This window comes from Vigna unguiculata, chromosome 5 (assembly GCF_004118075.2).
Source record: "Vigna unguiculata cultivar IT97K-499-35 chromosome 5, ASM411807v1, whole genome shotgun sequence".
In the NCBI taxonomy this organism is placed as follows: domain Eukaryota; kingdom Viridiplantae; phylum Streptophyta; class Magnoliopsida; order Fabales; family Fabaceae; genus Vigna; species Vigna unguiculata.
The window spans coordinates 20276489-20301121 of NC_040283.1; the positions used below are offsets into that span (position 1 = coordinate 20276489).

The 24633-nt window shown below is 35.0% G+C and overlaps 1 protein-coding gene and 1 long non-coding RNA gene across 2 annotated transcripts; both read left to right on the forward strand.

Moving 5' to 3' along the window:
* Window positions 1–303: 303 nt before the first annotated feature.
* Window positions 304–7268, forward strand: LOC114186232. Its single transcript, XR_003604994.1, has 3 exons — window positions 304–642; window positions 719–817; window positions 7116–7268. It is a non-coding gene; the product is annotated as an uncharacterized LOC114186232 (long non-coding RNA).
* Window positions 7269–7277: 9 nt separating this feature from the next.
* LOC114184458 lies at window positions 7278–20500 on the forward strand. The gene is made up of 5 exons (XM_028071768.1): window positions 7278–7328; window positions 7409–7501; window positions 7580–7681; window positions 8970–9305; window positions 20285–20500. Exons 1-5 carry the CDS (start codon window positions 7278–7280, stop codon window positions 20498–20500), a joined length of 798 nt encoding a protein of 265 aa, XP_027927569.1.
* The last annotated feature ends 4133 nt before the right edge of the window (window positions 20501–24633 follow it).

The window sequence follows — 24633 nt, forward strand, 5'->3', positions numbered from 1 at the left end:
AACCACCATCTTTTACATTGTCATATTATTATTTCAAATTGTGTCATTTTGAAATGTCACTTTATATAAAATATTATTTTTATAATTTTATGAAATTATTTTCTATCTCACTTTTTTCTCGATGCCTCCTTTTTTTTGGTAAAATTTTGTTCCCTCTCTTTTTTATTTCATTTTCCCACTCAACAAATATTTTCTTCTTTTTTTTGGGTAAAATTTTGTTCTCTCGCTGACACCCAACAAATCACTTCACTCTCACTCTCTCTGCGTTCATCACTAAGCTCTCGTCTCTCTGCGTCAAACCAAACTCGCATCCTTCTCTGCGTCTCATTCGCGTATCTCCTTTCTCCTTTCTCCTTCAGGTCGCCCTAAATCACTCACCTCTCCGTCACTCACGTCTCCGTCACTCACCTCTCCATCACTCACCTCTCCGTTCACTCACCTCTCCATTTCGCCTCTTTCTCCTTTCTCCTTTCTCCTTCATTTCACGTCTTCGTTTCAACTCGTTCTCTTTTCTCCTTCCTTCTCAATCAGTCCACGATTGCCTCCGTTCTTATTTGCTCATTGGGTTCTTCAACCTCGTTCTGAAGGAGAAAGGTTTGATTGCTCGCATTTGCGCCTCAGTCCAGTCGTTTTCTGTTTCTGGTATGATATTCATCAAATTTGTGTTACCTTTTTGAATTGAATCTTGCCAATTTTTGATTTGAGTGGCCAATTGTAGGATTAGGGTTCGCGCGGTGGACAACGGCAGTTCGACATCGAAGGGCGAGGAACTCGCACCAGTTGTCTCCACCACACTGAAGCTCGAATTTCAGTTCCGGTTTGGCCTCTGAATTTCACTTCTAGTATTTTTTTTCTTTTTTTTTGTTGGGTGCTGGTTTTCTGCTTGATTTGTGGTATTGCAGCTAACGTTTTGTGCTTGGTTTTTTGGGAATAAATTAATATGTTATTGCAGCTATACTGATACTCGTTTGTTTGATTTTGTCTTAAATCAATGTTGACACATGGCTTACCAAATGTTCCATTTCTAAATTTAATCATTGCATGAAAGGGTTTATCTGCAATGTTAATTGGTGGCATTCTGTAATTATCATCAATCAGTTTTGACTTGTGTGGCTTCTATTACTATATTATTCCTTTTATCTTTAAAGCCATTCTGTTTGTGGTATATGGTATATGGTATTTAAAGCCATTCCTATATCGGAAAACCTGCTGCATCATCTTTTTCAACCTTTTTCACTCTCTATTCTGCTTCTGGTATATGGTATTTAGATGGCTATACCAAAATCATCTTTTTTCATCTGTTTCAAATGTTAATCGTTTTTTGGTTAAATTGAGTTGAATTTGACCTAATCAAGTGAAGATTGTCATTCCAATTACTTATGTTTGGCCACTTGCGCAAACTTCTTTTTATAGGCTAAGTGATGACTAACCTCTCCTATGACATTGTGAAGCAAGTTTTGGTGGATGGGATCATTGCCAAATCTCAATCACTTTCAACTTTATTCTAAACCATTTCAAACACAATCATGCTGTCAATAAGGGTGTGTGTGCTTGACTGAGAAATAAAATAACAAGTTTCTTAGATCTATGCATGGAGCTTTGAACACAGAATGAGTTTTGGTGACCCCAAAGGCTTCCATTACTGCATGTTGCTGCGGTTTAAAATCCTGCAACAAGTGGTAATGGAGGCTTCCATTAAAGGCATCTGTTCATGTTTTATTATCATCTTAAACATCCTCAATAATAAAGTTATGATGTTTTGTTGCGGTTATACTGTAGTTCCTGTACAACTTCATTTTGCAGATAAACATAAGCTCCACAATGCAATTTCTAGCTCTTAAAGTTACTGATGATATTGATATTAGTTATAGCTTGTTTGGTGTTGGTTATTTTGTTTTTTCCTTTCTGTGATTTTGGAGTATATGAACATATGTGATCTTAAGCACACTATCAATTTTTTGTGTCTGCCTTGGTGTGGTTCTGCCATCAATTTGGTTGTTTGGTGCTTGTGATTAGTTGTGATTTCTGTATTTTGTCATGTTCTGAAACATGGTGATTTTTTGTGATCATAATCTGTATTTTTTACTGAAATGTATTAACAAATACATTTTTTTTGTGGTTCTGCATACTAGTTATTCATGTACATTATTGGTGTTGATATTTGTAAGGATCTACAACAATTTTTTCTCTCTAATCGGATATTACATTGCATGAACTCCAATTTGATATATACTTTCTCTATTTGTATAGGATAAAATTTGGACAACTTGCAAGTTAAAGCTGCTGCAAACTTTGTCCAGCTTATTTCATATAATATCAAGGTTTGAGCTTAAGTCATGTTCTTTGCAATTCAATTATTTTAGTTAACTCTTTCATTTAATTGTTTTGCAGATAAAATATATATGTTTTGTCCTTTATTTTATAATTGCTTTGAGTGAATACTTTAGTTAACTAATTATTTTAGTTAACTCTTTCATTTAGTTGTTTTGAGGATAGAACACCTTCCTCTTGTTTATATGATTTCATTCCTAAGTAATGAATTTTTTTTCTTTGGTGTTTATTTTGTAGTCATGCCAATAGATAAATCGTGGACTTCTAAACCACGAAACACCATTGAATATTCAAATGGGCTGAATATTTTTTTGGATTTTGCTTTTGAACATGGTAATGGTCGTGTTATTAAGTGTCCATGTTCAAAATGTGGTTTCAATAAATGGCAAACTAGGGATGCAGTTCTAGAACACTTAACATGTAGACCTTTTCCTGAAAACTACAAAACATGGTATATGCATGGTGAAGGACCAAGTGTAAGTGATTCCATGGCTGGTAGAAGTGCAAATGTGGTTCAAGATTTTTTAGAATCTCAAAATCCAATGGAAGACATGTTGAATGATGCATTCGGGTTTGTGGGGAATGATGTTAATGATTTTGACAAGGCTACCGAAGAAGATGGTGTGCAAGCTAACATGATGCGTGATGAAGGAAATATAGATTTTGATGCTTTGTTGAAGGAAAATAACCAACCATTATATGATGGTTGTACAAAGTATTCAAAGTTATCATTCATGTTGAAGTTATATCATATAAAGTGCATGTGTAGAATGAGTGACAAAGCAATGACATTGATTCTAGAGTTGCTAAAGGACGCATTTGAACATGCTAAGTTTCCTAGCTCATTCTACGAGGCCAAGAATTCAATTAGCAAGCTTGGTCTTAACTATGTCAAAATACCGGCTTGCCCAAAAGACTGCATGCTATATTGGGGTGAAGAGAATGAAGACTTAGAAGAATGTAAACGGTGTAAGATGTCGAAATGGAAAGATAAAAATAAGAAACAATATGCAAAGATATTGCGTTACTTTCCCTTAAAGCCGAGATTGCAAAGATTATTTATGTGTTCTAAGACAATTAATTCTATGACATGGCATGCATCAGAAAAAAACCACGACGAATTGATGAGGCACCCTAGAGATTCTGAGGCTTGGAAAACATTTGATGTATTGCATCCTGAATTTGCAAGTGATCCGCGAAATATACGACTAGGCTTAGCTAGTGATGGTTTCAACCCTTTTGGAAACATGAGTACTAATCATAGTATATGGCCAGTGGTGCTCATTCCTTACAATCGTCCTCCTTGGGAGTGTATGAAGCAAACCTCCTTTATCCTCTCTATGATAATTCCTGGTAAACAAATGGCAGGGAATGATATTGATGTCTACTTACAACCATTGATCAAAGAATTGAAGGAGTTATGGTTTGATGGAGTGCAAACATTTGACTATTCGAAAAAAGAAATGTTTACATTGCGAGCGGCTTTGATGTGGACAATTAGTGATTTTCCTGGGCTAGGAAATTTATCTGGATGGAACACGCACACTGGAAATGCTTGCCCTACTTGTAACTTTGATACAGATTCTTGTTGGCTGTACAGGGGAAAATTTTGTTTTATGGGACATCGTCAATTTTTAGAAAAAGATCATAGATTTAGATTCAATCGGTCTCTTTTTAATGGAAAAATTAAGCTAAGGGATGCACCACTACCTTTGACTGGGTTAGACATATTTAAACAAGTTGAGGGTTTGAATGTTACATTTGGGAAGCCAATAGAAATTCCAAATACAAGTAAGAGAGGTCGAGGAACCAATGTTGAATTTGTTGGAGCAGAACAATGGAAAAAAAGAAGTATATTTTTTGATCTTCCTTATTGGAAGACGAACTTGTTGAGACATTGTCTAGATGTCATGCATATTGAGAAGAACGTTTGTGACAATGTTTTGTATACTTTGCTTAATGAGCCTACAAAATCAAAAGATAATGTTAAAGCCCGAAAGGTTCTTAAAGAAATGGGTATAAGGAAGGAACTTTGGCCAGATGATAAAGGAAGATATCAGCCAGCTTTGTTTTCATTGTCAAAAGCAAAGAAGAAAACATTTTTGCAAACATTGAAAAATGTTAAAATGCTAGATGGATACTCAAGTAACATTTCACGATGTATTGACTTGAAAAATGGAAAGATATTTGGACTCAAAAGTCATGATTGTCATATTCTTATGGAACACTTACTACCTATTGCCATACGCAATCTTTTTTCAAACAATGTCACTGCAGTGATAGTAGAACTATGTTCCTTTTTTCGACAATTATGTGGCAAAAGTTTAAGTCAATTGGATCTTGAAAAACTTGAGTGTCGCATGATTGAAACACTATGCCACTTAGAAATGTTATTCCCTCCTACCTTCTTTACAATCATGGTTCATTTAACTGGTCACCTAGCCGGGGAAGCAAAACTTGGAGGTCCGGTACATTATCGTTGGATGTATCCCATTGAAAGGTTTGTCGACAACACACCTTTCTATTTTTGTTTTAAGTGTAACATTTGTTTTGCCTAATTGTTTTAAAATTATATAGGTATTTGGGACACTTAAAGTCCTATGTTCGAAACAAATCACAACCCGAAGGTTCTATTGCTGAAGGATACATAGCTGAAGAGGTTCTAACCTTTTGCTCTCAGTATATGGAAGGGGTGGAAACAAGAATTAATAGACCTTCACGTGTGGATGATTATGGTGATACAGAATTATCTGAATTGAGTACCCTATTTCCACCAATTGGTAGAGTAGTAAGTGCCTCTTCAACTTTTCAAATGTCAACCATGGAGAAAACCCAAGCACATCGATATGTGTTATTTAATTGCCCTCAGGTTAAACCTTATATTGAGTGAGTATTACCATAAACAATAATGTAGTTATATTTACAATGTGTTTTTATTTTATTATTAGTAATATGTTGACATATTATATTAGAGAATTTAAAGATCATTTGCGAAGGCAATCTAGAAGGCGAAGAATTTCCAATACAGAGATAGAAAAGATTGTTAATAAGGATTTCATGAATTGGTTTCCTCGTAGGGTATGTATAATAATATGTGTTATTAGATCTTAAATTAAAGTTTCACTTTAAATTGACGTCTAAATTCATTATTTTTTTAGATTGATAACCCAGACATTTCGAGTTCAGTGCCAGATGATCTAAAGTATTTAGCTCGAGGTCCAACACCACATGCTAGAAGATTTACTGCCTCTAATGTTAATGGATACAAATTTAGAACTCAAAGTCGAGAACATGGGATGAAAACCCAAAATAGTAGAGTGTTCTTAACTTCTTCAACATCATGTGTTGCAAGTAGTGCAGACAATAACATTAGAGAAGCAGATTTGGCATATTATGGAAAATTAGAAGACATAATTGAGCTCAATTACTATGGGAAATTTAAAGTTACATTGTTCAAATGTAAATGGGCTGACACCACATAAGAAAGGGGGTTTAAAAAGGATGCATGGGGGTTCACTTGTATAAATTTCTCACGATTAATTCACATTGGAGATCGTGAGGATCATGACCCATACATTGAAGCTTCACAAACTGAAATGGTCTATTATGTCAATGATGAGGTCAACAAGGATTGGGCCATTGCTCTCCATGTCAAACCAAGAGACTTTTATGATATGGGAGAAGGTGATATTGATGTTTGTGAAGTTGAAACATGTCCACAGCAAGACTTAAATCAATTTTTTAGTGACTCTGAACAACTAGCACTTTTTAGGGACGATGAAGATGATGACTTATTAAATGAGGACAACCGTAACGATGAAAATGATTCAATGTCAGAGTAATAATAATTACTCGGTATGAGTCTAGGTCATAGAACTTGGTGGAACATGTATTAGTTATAAATTATTTACTTTTACCTTATTTCTAAGTTAAAGTGTAGAAAACTTAGTAATACATGTTTACCTTATTAATTAATTTTTTATTGGTTTATTTTTTGTTTTTTGTGCAGATATGCCTAGACCCAAGAGGATTAGGAACTTGCTGAAGTCAGTTCCAAGTACCCCTGAAATTGAACACATTTCATCCAGTTTAGAACATTCTATGGGAAATTATGTGCAAGATACCTCTAGACAACCATCTACTCAACAAGGACAAGCAAGCATTCAACTAGGACAACCAACAACTCAACCTGGAGAGCAAGGAATTGAATCTGCAGATGCAACTTCTGAACCTGCACAACCACTTGAACCTTCACAACCAGCTTCTGAATCTTCACAGCCATCTTCAGAATTTTCACAGCCAACATCTCAATATAGTCAACCCAATTCTGAAGCTGAACCTGTAGTAGTAATCCCCAAAAAAGGAAGACAATCAAACCATTATTGGTTTGTGGATGCTATAGGTAAATTTAATATTGTGTTAATGTTTTCAATTAATAAGTTCCAATTAATGTATTTGATTTTTACAGATGAAGATGGAGTTAGTAAAAATCTTAAGGTCAAGGTTAAGGATGCTCACAACTTGCCAAATGGATTACGTGTGGTTGTGAATTATGATGATAAATATCAACCAATTGGAGAAGCATCTGGTCTTCTTGCTGGAGTGTGTGGGCAGCTAGCAACAAATTGTATATTGTTCCCTATAAGTTTTGAAAGGTGGTCATCTGTGCCAGATACTTACAAGGACAAAGTGTGGGAAAGTCTAAAGGTAATTAAACTCTCTATTGTTATTTCTTCTATTAAATATAAATTATAAATATTGACTAACATTTGAATTCTTTGAAGCCTCGATTTTGTTTCAAGATAAATGAGGACTTGGCAAAAAGAGATGTTATGTCTAGAATTGGAAAACTATGGAGGGAGTACAGATGGAAGCTGTGGAATGAGTTTTATGACCCCCTTCTTAGTAGAAATGATCTCATCAAGAATGTTCCCGATGAGATTACCATGGATCAATGGGCTCTTTTTGTTGATTATCGTCTCAAGCCTTCAACAATGGTAAACAAATTGTAATTAGTATATTTACATACATTCTCAATTTAAATTTCCACAAAACTGATTTCCTTTTCATTTGGTAGAAAATGGGTAATAGAAATAGAGATATCAGGAAAAGACAAACTATTCCTCACACGGGTGGTGCTATGTCTTTGTCAAGAAGAAGGGAAAATTTGGTATTTTTTTTTTGATATTTTGTTCTCAATTTAGTAATATTCTAATGTTTGACTTAAATTATTTCCTTTGAATATTAGAAATTGGAGCTTGGTAAGAATATTGGGAGAGCTGAAATGTGGAAGGTGACTCATAAGAGAAAAAATGGCACCTATGTGAATGACGAGGCTATGGAGATTGGGGTAACTTTACTCATATCATTAAGTTGTTAAAATATGGATTATTAGATGACTGAATTTGGATGCTTTTCTGTTAATTAAGTTATGACAGCATGCTTTTCTTGAATCCATCAATTAATTTTGGGTTGTGCTGGATACATCTGAAATATTTCTGATTTTGGGTTGTGCTGTGGATACATCTGAAATATTCTACAAATGTTCAAGATTTGATTTTGTGTTGTGCTGGATTAATCCATGAATTGATTTCATAATGGCACATCTGCAGCATTCAGGACCATCTTTGCATTGTGATTTTTCTGTTGTAAAACTCTGCATTTTTCTGCTGTAAAACTCTGCATCAGTTTTTGTCTACAGTAACCGCATCTGCCTGAGTTCTTTCAGCATATTCTTTTCCTATCCTCATTGCATGATGCATTTACATTACATCTAAAATATCTCTGCTTTGGTGGGAAGAGGAATGAACTTAAATTCAAAGAAATGAACAAATAAAAGCAAAAACTAAGTCTAGACCAAGCAAAAACGAATTTTCAAGTTTCCTCAGGCCATCTTTTGGATCTGCAAAAGCAAAATCAGTACATAAATATGTTAAAAGTCATGAATTGAATTATGTTTGATGTTACTGAATTGCATTGTTTTTCTACTATCACAGATTGGTTTTATTGGCACCATTTAGGTTTCATGCAAGTTCTGCTTTTAAACTCATTTTGCATTTAGTTTTAGCATGCTCATTACTGTCTCTTGGACAACTCATTAGAGAAGTTCAAAGGCACAGTGTCTCTCAGGACATTTGCCCAATCACATTTTGAGAATGGGTTGTGGAAACAGGGTGGGAACTGCGTTAGAACTAGGCCATTTAGGAGCAATGAGACACAATTAGAGGGTCTTGATTTGGAGTGTTATATGATTTAGTTGTAGTTTAGCATGCTCATGGTCTCTAATATTCATATTGCATTGAGAATAGTAATTAGTGTAGATTGATACTCTAATTGAGAAGTAAGCAACGTGTCTGATTTGTTACTGTAAACCCACTACAAAGCATACTTAATTGAAGACATTATTCCTTTAATAAATTTGTTACACACTTTTATCTTTTTCTTAATCAAACATCAAACATCTCGACAAATTAAGTATTTATATCTCACTTCATCATTTTCTTCAATCTTCATGAAATACTAGGATCTGTAGTTCATGTTTTATCCCATTTTGAGTTAATGTTGTGTTGGAGATAGAATAAATTGGAAACTGAAAATTGATGAATTAAAGTTGAATTATTATTCCTATTTTTATGCAGGAAAAAATTGATGAATTGATGTTGAAAAATCCGGAAACTGCATCTGAAATATCTCCAAATGATCCTATTGGTGTCATATTTGGAAAAGAGCATCCAGGTCGGGTTAGAGGACTTTCGTATGGTGTGTGTCCTACTCTTGCTTTTCAGCAATCAACTACAAGAATAAGAGGAATCAACTTTGCTTCACCTGATGCAGCTTCACCACATGACAAAGATAAGTTTGTGAAGATTGAAAATGAACTTGCAACTGTCAAGAACCAAGTGCAAGCACTGCTTGCCTATATTGCTTCTAAAGAAGATGTTCCAGAACATGTTGCTGCAATGGTTGCTGGTTTGGTATGTCCATCTATTAATGAGTTATAATTTACATTAGTAAATTACTTAAACTTATTGTGTGGATCTCATAATTTATTTCAGTTTCCCTTACTCATATATACTATATTATTTCTTCATTGCAGGCACCAAATAATGTAGTCTTTTTTTCTTAGATGCTTGAATATTTTGGTACTCTTAATGTTGTCTTTTTATTTTTCCAAATGCTTGAATTGGTACTTTGATGTAGTTATGTTATATTGACAATGAATCAATTTAGTTTATCAATTTCTAATTGATAGTGTTATAATTTTTTATATATTTTAAATTATCATGAAAAAATAATTTTATCGAATTATGAAAGTATAAGAAATATTAAAAAAAATAATTAAATATTAAAATTACGTCATTTGATACATTTGATAATGACGTAATTAATCTCAGAATAAATTGTAATTAATTAAACTGGTGACATTTAAAAATGTCATAATATAATGATAATAGTGTCAGTTTAAAGCGTCGTTTTTCACATTATATTTGTCATCCAGTAAAAATATTACGTCAGCTTTAACTGACGCTTTTTGCGTCTTTAAACCGCCACTTAATACGTTATATAAAATGACGGTTGTTGCGGCGGTTCATCTATAGCCACCGTATTATACTTTGTGACGGCAAGAATTACGACATTTCAGCAAACCGTCGCTCAAGTAAATAACGACAGTTAAAAATGACGTAAATTACAAAAATAAATGTCAGTATTTACATGTTTTTTTGTAGTGCCTGAAATGAAAGTTAAATTGAGACACATTAATTGCATTTTGAAAGTAACAACTAATAGGGTATCCTATCAAATTTAAGCACTTCTATTTCTTATGGCCAAACCAGAAATGCATAACATGTACATAAAGTAATTATATGGCTAGGCACACATGTATATACATGTCTTACCTTTTGTGCGTAGGTACTTAATACAAAATATGTAATTTTCAGAACACTATTTGAGTCCATAAGAAGATTCTGTTGTTGCAAAATACATGTATTAAATATGAGTATGATCCCTAATTCAACTAAAAAAAGAAAATAATTGATTCTTGTTGACACTTATATGATTTATGACTCTATTAATTAAATTATTGGAGAGGATTGTGGTAGAGAATGATAGACCTTCAAGTTTCCTACATTATCATGTGCTCCACCACATATGATACTTTAGTTTCGTTCAATGCTTTTATTTATAAGAAATAAAAAGAATTTCATTTTTGTACATGAAAAATCATATCCAATAAAAATAGGGACAATGATATTTTGACTCCCAGAAATTGACTCCCATTTTGTACTCCCTTACGTGGCTTAGTATTGGGCATTGATTCATTCAAAAGAAAAGATAGTGGTACATTAATCAATGTTCCACACTAAGCCACATAAGAAAGTACAAAATGGGAGTCAAGTTATAGGAGTCAAAATATGATTTTCCTAAAAAAAGAGATCTTGACATTTCCACAATCTACCACGAAAAAAAAGAGACGGTGATAAATGGAAGAGTATGTGGTTATAGTCGAGGATTTTAATGGCTACATGGTTTCTGTTCTCAATGTTCTTTGAGAACTTTACTTTAGCAAAGCTTCCCTCGCCAATGGTTTTTTCGAGCTTATACTTTCCCAAACGTGTATGAGTTCTCACTAATTTCTCGCTCATTTTTCTCTTCCTTGATATTTGTTTGTGTGGTCTTATAAAACAAGTTTGATATATGAATCTCTCACTTGCTTCAAATATGTCAATAAAATCATCCAAATAAAATCCAGAATGTAAAACCCTACACCCATAACTTGCTTGACCAAAAGACCCAATTCACGAAGATTTACGCTTCCTTCCCTAGATTAGGCTTTGCGTCGTCGAAGGACCTTGACCCTTTTGAGCTGGAACACAATCATATTGGGAGGCTCTCTTTTCTCGTGTCAGCGTCAAGACAGAGACGAGAAAAATACAACATCAAGACGTCACTATGTTTGTAGTGGTCGGCGTTGCTGACAATGACTAGAGCATGTTAGTACTATGGCAAGTGTACCAAGTTGCGTAAGTAGTAACCAGTAAAATTGGGATATCGTTTTCCAATTGACTTGTGTAATACTAATCGATCGTGCAATTAATAATTAATTGAAACTAAATAATGAATCCATAATTTGATATTATATGCAAGAAAGTAAATTTGTGCATAAACAAGTAAAAGGTGAACTAGGATATTTGAAACTCTTAGAGAATGGAAAAGACTAGAAATGCAATGGATTGATATTGTTGGGGGTTAGATTTCAGTGACTTCACTCTAAGGCATATAAAACACTCAACTCTTCTCCATTAAATTACTAATTTCAACCCATAAGTCTACTCAAACCCTAATCCCTTAGTTGAATGAGCTTAGATTTCCTTATTAAGAGTTAATTCCTTGAATCCCTAAATAAGTGAATCCGCTTTACAAACTAGGGTTTAAGATAACTAATGGGTCGAGCTTCATTCCTAGATACAAGTTCCATTAGGCATCTTGTTCCAATTCTAGGTTCAAAAGATTTTTCCAATACCCGATGACCCAAATATCATGCAATGAATGGCCAAAATAAAGCAAGCATTAAGTAAAGAAACAAATATACTAGAAATTAATGGAAGAAACATGTATGTATTCAAAACATTTACAAAATACAAGAGTTTAGTGGCTACATCTAGCCCCAACAAAATGGGTTTAGCTCTCTATTGTCATGGAGAGCACAAGTATACGAAATGAAGGTGAAAGAAGGAGGAGATACAAAGAGGAAGAAGAGTGTGTTCTTGCCAAGCCCTAGCAGACCTTCAAGCTTCTCTAATCGTGTATTTCAAGCACCAAAACGTCCAAGATGGCTTCCGTTCGAGCAAACTAGAAGAAATAGGTTAACCTTGCCACATCAACACAGGTGTCGCTCAAACGCACCGTTCAACGTCTAACTTTACGAGCCAATCAACGCTCAATGCTGGCTAATTGGCGCTCAACGCCTAGATATACGAACCAACTGGTGCTCGGCGCCCAGAAATACGAGCAAATTAGTGCTCAACAATGAATCTAACACTCAACGTTGGGATTTGCAACGTGAATGACGCTGAGCTCTGTCTTTATGGCGCTCAACGCTAAATGCATGATTTAGATCTTCAAATTTTGTTTTTCTTCTTTCTTCTCTAGTGGACAATTTCTTTGGTTTGAGGCAAAAGCTTCCTATCATTGAATTAGTCACAAAAAACAGGGATTAGTGGCAAAATTAGATCAATGTAACCCAAAATGTATTTATTCACAAAAGCAAGGTAAAATTATGGATTAAATAGGTTAAAAGTTATGGAAGAGTTGATTTTGTTAATAAAATAGAACTTAGATAATGGTAAAAATTAACATTATCAACACTGCTACGTTCTACCGATGACTCTTCTGACGATTTGCAATGAAGGTATCAATGCTCAGTAAAGCTCTCATGTTTGGTCAACGAGGGGAGCATTTTGCAGTTTGGGGAGCAAGAGTATTATTCAGGAGAAAATAAAATCATGTTATACTGGTTCACTCAAACCTGAGCTAGATCCAGTTTGTCAAGGCAACCTGAGCTTCACTTTGCACTATTTCAAAAGTTTTACAAAGAATCCACCACACAAGAATCACACCAAGAACCCTCTTGCAGACCTGGAAAACCACCAGGCACACACCCAAAGCTTGAGAAAGATCAAACCTTAGTGATAGCACAGCCTTGCCTACCACAAACCACTTTCTCCAAGCTTCAAATCAAGCCAAAAGCTTCAAGAATTGATCCAAGATCAATCTTCAATAGCTGCAACACCTATGATCACGAAGGAGAGAGTTTCCACAAGTTTCCAGAACCAATTCGTGCTCTAAAATGATCAACTGGCCTCTCTTTCGAAAATCATAGCTTTTATAGTCAAACTGTTACGAAATTCAACAAGTTGATTTTCAAATCAATCGGTTGATTTCACTTGACTTAAGTGAAATCAGTCGATTAAAAACTAAATCAACTGATTGAATTTGTTGCAGTTTAAGACTACTGTAGCCAACCTTTTAACCTGTTAAAAAACCATTCAACAGATTAAAAGAGACATTTTAACCTATTGAAAAACCATTCAACAGATTAAAAACACACCAAAGACCAAACTACATATAATTAATGCTTTAAGGTCTACAACATGAATTACAAACTACAAGTACACTTTCTTAATGATGTAACTACATGGAGAGCACATGTTTCAGCCTTGATCACCATGGATATCATCAAATCTCCTTTCCTTCATCAATGTAGGCTTCATTCCAATGTTTATGGCTTCAAGATAGTTCAAAAGAGCTTCATTCAATCTTCATCAAATCTTCAAGAAGCAAACCACCTTGGCTTCTCATGTCAACAATCTCCCCCTGATTTGATGCAGCCAACCTTTATTCCATCTATCTTCTTCTATCTTCCATTGCAAAATGCGTCTTCCATTTGTTGGAAACCAATTGATGAAGTAACACTTTAGCTTGAAGCTTGTGAACCTGAAACACATTTTACAGCAGCAATACACACAAGCTAGCAAGTATACAACTGTGATCATGCTCCCCCTATCAATAATATGGGTTCAAATTCAGATTTGATTATTGATTCCAATTTTTAATGCTTAGTTTAATGTGATCAATTATCCATTTTCCAATTTTCCAATTTTTCTTTCCCTTTGGATTCATCAAACAGAACAAATGCATAAAGATAACAAGCATTGCATTTCATTTCATTAATACTGGAAGGAAATACAGCCAAAAGAAACTGAAAACAGAAAACAGATGCATAAAGTTGATACAATCAGCCGACTGAAATGAAAAACAACCGACTGAAACTGACAGAACTCAAACAGAAAAATCACAAACACAAGGATGCAATGCATGATCCTAAACAACCACCACACTCAGTCATCTTGAGGGTCATTTTTGGTCTGGAATGAGTGGAGCATATCATGGATATCATGAATTTGGCCATCCAATGCATTGAACCTCTCATTGCAATAGTTGTGATGTTCATGTTGAGACACATTAAGCTTATGCAGCTAGTTCAGCACCATCCTCTCAAAATGTGAGTACATAGGGCCTCTATCCTCTGGAGGATTGTAGGGAATCAAGTCCATGGGTCCAGCAGTTGGTTCTTCCTCTTGATTTGCACCACTTGGACCGCTTCATGGTCATGTGCACCACCAACAACAGCTCCAGCAGCTGTCCATCCATTTCCCACCTTGATAAAGCCCATTTTGTGCAGATTTTGGTTGGAGGTATGGTTCAATAGTCCAGTTGACTCCTCTAGCTCAACCTCTACATCAATACCAAAGTATTCAATGAATTTAAACACCAAAACCACATATGGAAGCCTAAAATCCGCGAGTCTCTTGGCCTTGAGCATGTGATCACGAAACACATAGATCCAATCCACTTGAATGTTGTGTTGAATGCAGTACATGAGTATCAAATCTCCCTCATTCAATGTTGAATGGTTGCTACCACGTGGAACAAGGATTTTTGTGACAATCATACCAAGTAACCTTTGATCCACCTTGAGACCACCAACATGGAAGTGTTTGATTTCAGTAATAGGATTTCTCAAGCATTGGCCATAGTATTGCATCTTGTTGAATTCTGGAACAACCCCAGTTTCACCTTTTCTCACTTGCACACCCTTTGGTTTGAGTCCAACCACATCTTTCCAAGCTCTCTTGTTGATCTCCATTTGAACACCCTTGATGCTGGACAGTAGGACATCATTTTTGAACTCCAAGTTAGTGAAAAATACCTTCACCAAGTCTGGATAGATTTTCCCTGAAAGTTCAAGGAAGGACTTCAACTTTTGATGCTTTAATTGTTGGAATAGGCTCTCAAAGCCTTCAGCCCTTAGCCATGAGAACCTCAGCACCTTAGGAATACTGATTTGCTTCCTATTCATCTCAATGAGGAACACTTGAATGTTGTCCTCTTGATCCTCAAACCATGCTTCAATTCTCCCATGGCTTTCATGATTTGGAGACCTTGGAGTAGGAGGAGTGGAGTGCTCATCATCATATTGGGTAGCTCTTTGGGAACGACGAGGCATGATGAGTGTTGGTATGGTTGTTTCTAAGAGATGTATGATGCAAATGCAGCAATACAAGTGCAGTGTTTATAATTCAACAAACTGATTTTCAGAAACAGTTGATTAAATGATGCAGATTTTTCTAATTAATTCATTTTATGTTACCCAAATCAATTTAATGCAGTCCAAAACAGTATCTCATGCATTCATGATGTTTTCAATGTGTTTTTATGAGAGAATCAATCAGTTCAGATCATGTGAGCTGCATGCACATTGGAATTGTACACTAGAATGCTTTTTGGTCAAACAATTCAGTAAAAGTAACACATGGCTGATGAAATGGGTAGTTAAGAGCAGATAGTACCTGACAAAAATATGTTTGCTTTGACTGAGTCAACTTAACAATTCAATTCGTGAGTAAAAGCACAGTTTAAGTGAAATCAACACATTGAAAATAGAATCAGTCGACTAAAGCAACATCAGAGCATCAGAGATTAAAAAACAGAATCTGGTTAAGTGAAATCAGTTGACTGATTTTGAAAATTAATCGATTGAAAATCGTGAAATTGAACTTCATTTTTCCAGATTCAATTTTAATGAAATCAACATACTGAATTATGAAAACAACAGATTAAAAATCATAGCAGATCAATTTTTCATCATCTAGCGGTAGTTTAAGTGAAATAAACATGTTGAAATACAAAAACAGCAAATTGACAGATCATGAATTTTGCAAATAGAGCAGATTTAAGTGAAATCAACACATTGAAATGCAAAATCAACAAGTTGACTATGACAATTTTTAACTTTTGCATACAGCGGCAGATTTTTATGAAACCAATGCATGAGTACATAAGATTAACATGCCACAAACACATCAGACCACATTGTTGATGCCTAAAATGCCTAGTTCAGTTCTTAGCTTGTTAAACCTATCTCTTGCTAATGGTTTTGTAAACAAATCCGCCAATTGATTTTCAGTTTTAACAAATTTGATTTCACAATCTCCCTTTTGAACATGATCACGAATGAAATGATGCCTAATCTCTATATGCTTGGTTTTAGAATGTTGTATTAGATTCTTGGTTAAGTTGATTGCACTAGTGTTATCACAATACAAAGGTACCTTGCTTAGCCTTACACCATAGTCCAAAAGTTGATGTTTCAACCATATGATTTGTGCACAGCCATGTCCAGCAGCAATATATTCAGCTTTAGCTGTGGAAAATGCCACACAAGCTTGCTTCTTGCTATTCCATGAGATTAGACTTGATCCAAGCAAATGGCAAGTACCATTTGTGCTTTTCCTATCCAATTTGCACCATGCATAGTCTGAATCTGAAAAACCACTAAGAGATATGTTAGAATCACATGGATACCATAAACCAACATTGGTTGTTCCTTTGAGGTACTTTAGAATCCTTTTTGCAGCCTTAAAGTGTGATTCCTTAAGATTTGCTTGAAATCTAGCACATAAGCATACTCCAAACTGAATGTCTGGTCTACTTGTTGTAAGATAGAGCAAAGACCCAATCAACCCTCTATATTTGGTTGAATCTACTGGTTGGCCAGCCTCATTTGCATCCATAAGGCAATTTGTTGCAATTGGAATGGCAGCTTCCTTGCAATCCTCCATTTTGAACTTTTTCAACAAGTCAAAACAGTATTTTGATTGATTTAAAAATGTTCCATGCTTGAGTTACTTGACTTGCAGCCCTAGAAAGTAGGCAAGCTCACCCATCATGGACATCTCAAATTCTCCCTGCATTGCTGCAACAAACTCTTCACACAATGTGTTATTATTTGAACCAAAGATGATATCATCAACATACACTTGAACAAGTACAACATCATTATCATGTTTTCTAATGAAGAATGTTTTATCCACTGCACCTCTAGCATAACCTTTTGATAAGAGAAAATTGCTTAGCCTTTCATACCATTGCCTTGGTGCTTGTTTCAAACCATATAAGGCCTTTTTCAATTTGAAAACATGGTTAGGATAGAGATGATCCTCAAATCCAGGAGGTTGTGATACATACACTTCTTCATTTAGGAAATCATTCAAGAATGCACTTTTCACATCCATTTGATGCAATTTAAAGTTACACATGCAAGCATATGCTAAGAGTAATCTCACAGCTTCTAGCCTAGCTACAGGTGCATAAGTTTCGTCAAAATCAATGCCTTCTTCTTGATTATAACCTTTAGCAACTAGTCTAGCTTTGTTTCTTACTATATTACCATCTTCATCCATTTTGTTTCTAAAAACCCATTTGGTTCCAATTATATTCATGTCATTAGTTTTAGGCACTAGAGACCACACATCATTTCTTGTGAATTGATTGAGTTCATCTTGCATAGCCACAATCCAATTACTATCATTCAAGGCATCATTCACATTCTTAGGTTCAATTTGAGATACAAATGCAACATGTTCACAAAATACAATCCTACGTCTAGTAGATACTCCCTGTTTGATATCACCTATGATGTTGTCCTTTGATAAACCTCTAGGCTAGATCCAATCCTTGGGCAATTTGCTGTCTGCAGCTTTTTCAGTCGACTGTTTTTCCTTTTCAGCCAACTAATTTCCTGCAGCATTGGACTTTTCTGCAGCAGAAATCTGCTCCTGCAGTATATCTTCCTCATATGCATTCTTTGATACTTGATCTTGCAATTTTGGGTTAGTTTCATCAAATACAACATGCATAGACTCTTTAACAGTCATCAATCTCTTATTATAGACTCTATCACTAGGCTAAAATGTTCAATAGACAGCGCTTTTTTTGCTAATAGATAGCGCTTTTTAGGCGCTGTCTATTGGAGCGGTATCTATTAATAGATAGCGTTTGTAAAAAAGCGCTATCTAATGATACCTTATAGACAGCAATTGGCGAAACACGTGCTATCTATTGATTTTTAAAAAGACAGCACTTTCTACAAAAAGTGTTGCCTATTAGTGCTCTTATAGATTGCACTTGGAAACACAAGCGCTCTTTATGTATTGTTCATCAATAAATAACGTTTTCTCAAACAAGCGTTGTGTATTGGTTCGATTATTTTTTTTATAATTTATTTAATTTTTCGTTTATTCCTTCGTATTTTAGTGTTATCTCTCAGAAAACATCGATAACAACTATAACGATAAATAAAAACCTAACCAAATGTGATTCAACGAAATATGCATACATTAGCTAGACAAGTGTTTTCTTTTAAAGATAGTAAACACTTATACAATAAAAATTAAAGATATTTAACAAACTTCTACAAATGAACACTTATACAAAAAAAGCCTAGCAACCAACGTCAAATCAAGCATCTAACTCAAAGTGGCCAAGTAGCCAACCAATATCAAGCTACAAAGGAGTAACAACATTAATATAAGCTTGAACTAACACATTAATTAACCAAACTAATAGAACAACTAGCTTATGAAACTAACAAGCCCACCCTACCCAATTAAAGGTTGCCCAAACCATAAATGGTAGCCAAAACCATGTAGTGGATGAACTTGAACAAAGCAACAACAACTTGATGATTGAAGAAAGAACGATGATTGAAGATTTAACTCAATGTTAAACTTGAGGAAATGTAAGCATCAAATGTTTGAGTTAATGTTGTTCGATGAACCAACCTGAAACAAAACATTATATTCAGTTTTTATTTTAACATGATTAAGCAAACAAGACTATGAGGATTAAACATAATTTTTATTTATGATTAAGCAAACAGATAGGATTATGCATTCTCTTTCTAGTCATTGAAAGTGATATTGCATGTCAACCAAGATGCATAGTTTGTATTTTCTGAATGGATTGATATGAAAAGGAAGATAAATGAGTCCATTAATTTGCAGAAAAATTGAATTTTGTGATTGGAATGACACCTAGAAAAGACCCCATTAGTGTATTTGGTTACAACCATAGTGTTAGTAGTCAATAGACACATGGATTAACATTTTATAAAAACCATCAAAGTTTGTTATCCAAATTTGATGATACGAATGTAACTTGAATTGATCAGTCCCCTAATTTTAATGCAGTACTTATAGTGAATTGGAGAAATTGTAGTGATGTTTCTATTCAATGGATAGTGAACTAAAAAAAATAAAACAATATGGAAGGTACCACTGTTGCAACAAAAACTTCAATGTAACATTGTCTTGTGGCAGCACCTGCAGAGCTTTTCTTACAGCTTCAATAGATCCCTAGCCATGACCAAGAACAATTACATTAATAGCATGTGAAGCAATAACCACAGTTTTAGCTATTTAATACAATACAGAAAATGCCACCTTCATTACAATGCATATAACAGATTTGGACACAGGCTAGGTTATTGATAGCAAATAGGATAGGTTATTCACCCTTCCATACAGGTAGTTTGAAATATATTTCTCACTCCTTTTGTACATCTTATGGATAGGTTATTCACCCTTCCATCCAGTTATTGACTACGCATATAACTTAAGGGTTGATTTCTCCAGATATTTTGAAATATATTTCTCACTCCTTTTGTACATCTTAAACTATTCCTTATTTTGCTCTCTCTTGCTTTTAGATTTGACCCACTTCATGTGAAACTCACTCAACCTTATTACTAATAATTGTAAAACCAAAGCTTAGTGAGTATGTCACTAAGGCTGATTTCCTGCATATTCCAAATTATTAAATATAACAAATTAAATCTTAAACCAATCGTTATTTAACATGGGTCCTATAAACCCCTAAACCCCGATAAAACCAAATTAAGTACTCAAAACTCTGTGATTACTCAACATCACAGCCAAATAATCTCCAATCAATTTCCAATCAGCAAAACAAAATTGCAGAGTAATCAAAAGAGGGAAGGAGAAATAAAGAAGGGGAATATGAACCTGTCGTTGGCGCTAATACTGTGAAGGCGAGGAAACAGACCTTGTTGATGCCGCAACAAGGGAACGTGAACCCCAAGAACAAACAGCAAGCCGGAACGGAGGGGATTGCAGTGGCAAAAATGCAGGTCCAGCTCTACGAGATTCAACAGTGGATGTTGGCCGAGCAAGAGAAGGAATATCACCTCTGCTTCACGCTTAGTAAAGAGAACAAAATGACCAGAGCAAAGATAGAGAAAATGTGAGTGATCCCTCTGTTCGTGCAGTTCGTGTCTCCTGGAAGAGGAGACCTAGAAATCTTCGTGTCGTGGTCATCCAAAAAAGTTGCTCTCATCAAGCGTTAGGGTTGAGAGAAGAACAGTGAATATGAAAGAAAAAAACAATCAGGCAAAGAAGAAGAGTGAAAGTTGTGCAAGTAGTAGGAATGAATGTTAAGAGTGAGGGTGGAGGTCGAAACATTTTTTAGTGGGAATGCTAAAATAAATAGCGTTTTTTTTTACTTAAAAAGCTGTATATTTAAATAACGTAAACAACGTTTAATTATGCAAATGCTTTCTATCGATTTACATTAAAATAAATTTTTTAAGTATAAAACTAATATAGCTTTTATTTGAATAAAGCGCTGTCTATGGGTAACAATTTTATAGCATTTATTTGATTAAGCGCTGTCTTTTGATTTGTATTTTGATATATAGCGCTTAATTAAATAAGCGCTATTTAAATAGTGCTATCTATTACTAATTTTGGTATAGTGTATATACATGAATTTGTATAGCATAGCCTAGAAAAGCATTTCTTTTATAAGAAAGCAATGTATGCTATATGATGCATGATGCAAATCAATCAAGTATATATTGTTGACTTTTTTTCCTATCAATACAATACTACTACATGAATCATAGATAAGACAATTATTTGGTTCAAACACAACTTTAAAACCTTTGTCACTACGTTGGTCAAGGTACCACAAGTCTTCTTTTCACTTTTGATAACCTGCAAAACAAATATACGTTACATGGTACCCTTTGATAGGTTGGGTCCAACATGGTTAAGCCTTTCTTGATCCTTTTGGGATCCATTTCATAATCCCTTTAGGAACATCATATTTTCTAGCATGACAGTTCTTAATAACATGACCTTTTTGCATACAATAGTTGCATGAAATGAATGACATGTCACTTGGCATGCTTTTAGAAAAGAAACTAGAAAACTTCTTGGTTTTCTTTTGAAAAGAAGGATTGAAACCAAGTCCAGCTTTGGCGAACACACAATTTTGTGAACCAAGAACAACCTCTAAGTTTGCATCTGCACAGGTTTTTATAAGGTATTTCACTTGATTTTTCAAAACTGTGCAGTTTTCACAGGATCTTTCAGCTGACTGATTTCTAAAACAGTCGGTTGAATTACTGTACATAATTTCCAAATGTTCAAAATCAGTTTTTAAATCAGCTGTTTCTTTTTCCAGTTGACTAACTTTGTTTTCCAGCCAATTGTTTAAGCCTTTCAACCGATTATTTAATGCAGAAATCTTGTTTGCTTCATTATGCAACTCTTCAAAATCATGCAACAATTGATTATAGTCATTCAAGTCTATAGAACTTACTTGGCTTGAGGAAGATGACTCATAACCAGCCATGAGACACAAGTTGGCTTTTTCACTCTCATCTTGTTAGGAGCTACTTGTTGTTGAATCATCATTGTCCTCCCATGCAATGTATGCACGTTTCTCCTTTGGCTTCTTCTCCTTTTTCCTATCAACACTCTTCTCCTTTTCTTTGTTAGCATTTGGACATTCAATCTTGATATGTCCTTGTTTTCCACAGTTATAACATATAAAATTAGAAGAGTTTGATTCATTGTGTTTGGAAGTATACCTCTTGGGATTACCTTTGATACCTTTCCTTTTGAGATACTTACCAAACCTCTTGACAAGGAGATTCAAGTTCTCACTTTCACTTGATTCAGCCACCTCATCCTCAATTTCCTCATTTTTCTTGGTGCTAGTCTTCAAGGCTATGTTCTTGTCCTTTTTCTCACTTGACTCAAGCTCATTAAGCCTTTGCATCTCAATCGCATGCTCCCTAAGCTTACCAAACAATGCGGCTGTAGTCAAATTGGATAGATCTCTTATTTCTGAGATAGCTGTGACCTTTGGTTGCCAAGATCTATCAAGACACTTTAGCACCTTGATGTTAAACTCTTCCTTGTCAAATTCCTTACCCAAGCCTATGAGATGGTTGACTATGTGAGTGAATCTCTTTTGCACATCCGCTATGGATTCTCCTTGTTTCATCTTGAATAGCTCATATTCTTGAATCAAGACATGCTTTCTAGCTCTCTTAACATCATTGGTTCCTTCATGAGTCACTTCAAGAACCTCCCACATTTCCTTGGCACTCTTGCATTATGAAACACAAAAAAACTCATCCATGTTGAGAGATGAAGTGAGGATATTCTTTGCATTGCAATCATATTGGGCTCTCCTCCTTTCTTCCTCATTCCATTGAGTCCATGGCTTATTAACCTGCACATCATCAACAATATGTTTACGAGTGTATGGTCCATTTATGATTGTATCCCATATCCCTTGATCTATTGATTCAATAAAAAATTTCATCCTAATTTTCCAAAATTGGTAATTAATGTCACTAAACATAGGGAGTCTATGAATGGAGGCACATTCACCAAAGGGTAACTTGTTTTCAGCCATTTCAAGTAGTTCAAAACAGATTTAGGACCTTACTTGATCAAATTTCAAGTACCTTGCTCTGATACCAATTGTTAGTTTTGAAATGGTTGAAAAGCCAAGAATAGGGCGGGGGGGGGGGGTTGAATTGGCTAGTTAAAATTTTAGGCTATTTTTGCAAGCTAAAAATCACCTTTAATTGAATCAAATAGATCACCAAGTTAGGATGCAAACAGTACTGAACTATACACTTTCAATCGATCAAAAACAGAGTTTACAGATTGATTTTACTAAATAGATTCTGTTCTGGTATAATCAATCGATTGAAACTGAAAAACAGTCGACTGAAATACTGGGAAAAATGCTGAAATGTGAATTTGAATTTTAAACCAGAAACAATGCTCAAGAATGATCAAGATCAGTTCCAAATGATTATACAAACATGCTCAATGCTTCAGATGCTATGAAAACATGTAAGAACATGAAAAAGATGATTAAAGCACAAGTTCTTGAAACTTTAAAATGAAAATGCAAGAGAGAAAGGTTAGAGAAGAGAGGACACCACGAATTTTTATACTGGTTCACTCAAACCTAAGCTACATCCAGTTTGTCAAGGCAACCTGAGCTTGACTTTGCACTATTTCAAAAGTTTTACAAAGAATCCACCCTTACACTTCCAAAATATGCAAAAACACCACACAAGATTCTTGAATCACACTAGCACAGCAAGAACCCTCTTGCAAACCTGGAAAACCACCAGGCACACACCCAAAGCTTGAGAAAGATCAAACCTCAGTGGTAGCACAACCTTGCCTACCACAAACCACTTTCTCCAAGCTTCAAATCAAGCCAAAAGCTTCAAGAATTGATCCAAGATCAATCCTCAACAACTGCAACACCTATGATCACGAAGGAGAGAGTTTCCACAAGTTTCCAGAACCAATTCGTGCTCTAAAATGATCAACTGACCTCTCTTTCGAAAATCATAGCTTTTATAGTCAAACTGTTATGAAATTCAACAAGTTGATTTTCAAATTAATCGGTTGATTTCACTTGACTTAAGTGAAATCAGTCGATTAAAAACTAAATCAACTGATTGAATTTGTTGCAGTTTAAGACTACTGCAGCCAACCTTTTAACCTGTTAAAAAACCATTCAACAAATTAAAAGAGACATTTTAACCTGTTGAAAAACCATTCAACAGATTAAAAACACACCAAAGACCAAACTACATCTAATTAATGCTTTAAGGTCTACAACATGAATTACAAACTACAAGTACACTTTCTTAATGATGTAACTACATGGAGAGCACATGTTTCAGCCTTGATCACCATGGATATCATCAAATCTCCTTTCCTTCATCAATGTAGGCTTCATTCCAATGTTTATGACTTCAAGATAGTTCAAAAGAGCTTCATTCAATCTTCATCAAATCTTCAAGAAGCAAACCACCTTGGCTTCTCATGTCAACAGTGACGAGATCTGATATTTTCGCCCAAGCAAGCATGTCTCGCCTAGGCGAGAATAGTAGAACCTTACCCTGGTTCCTGCTCGAGCTCTCGCTTAGGCGGAGAGCTTTCATTTTGAGCGAGTAACTATCTCGCTCAGGCGAGAGGGGCTCGCCTAAGCAAGAACTCGTGGGAGCTTGATGCATTTCGCTGCAATTATAGCTCAAGCGAAGAGCGGTCT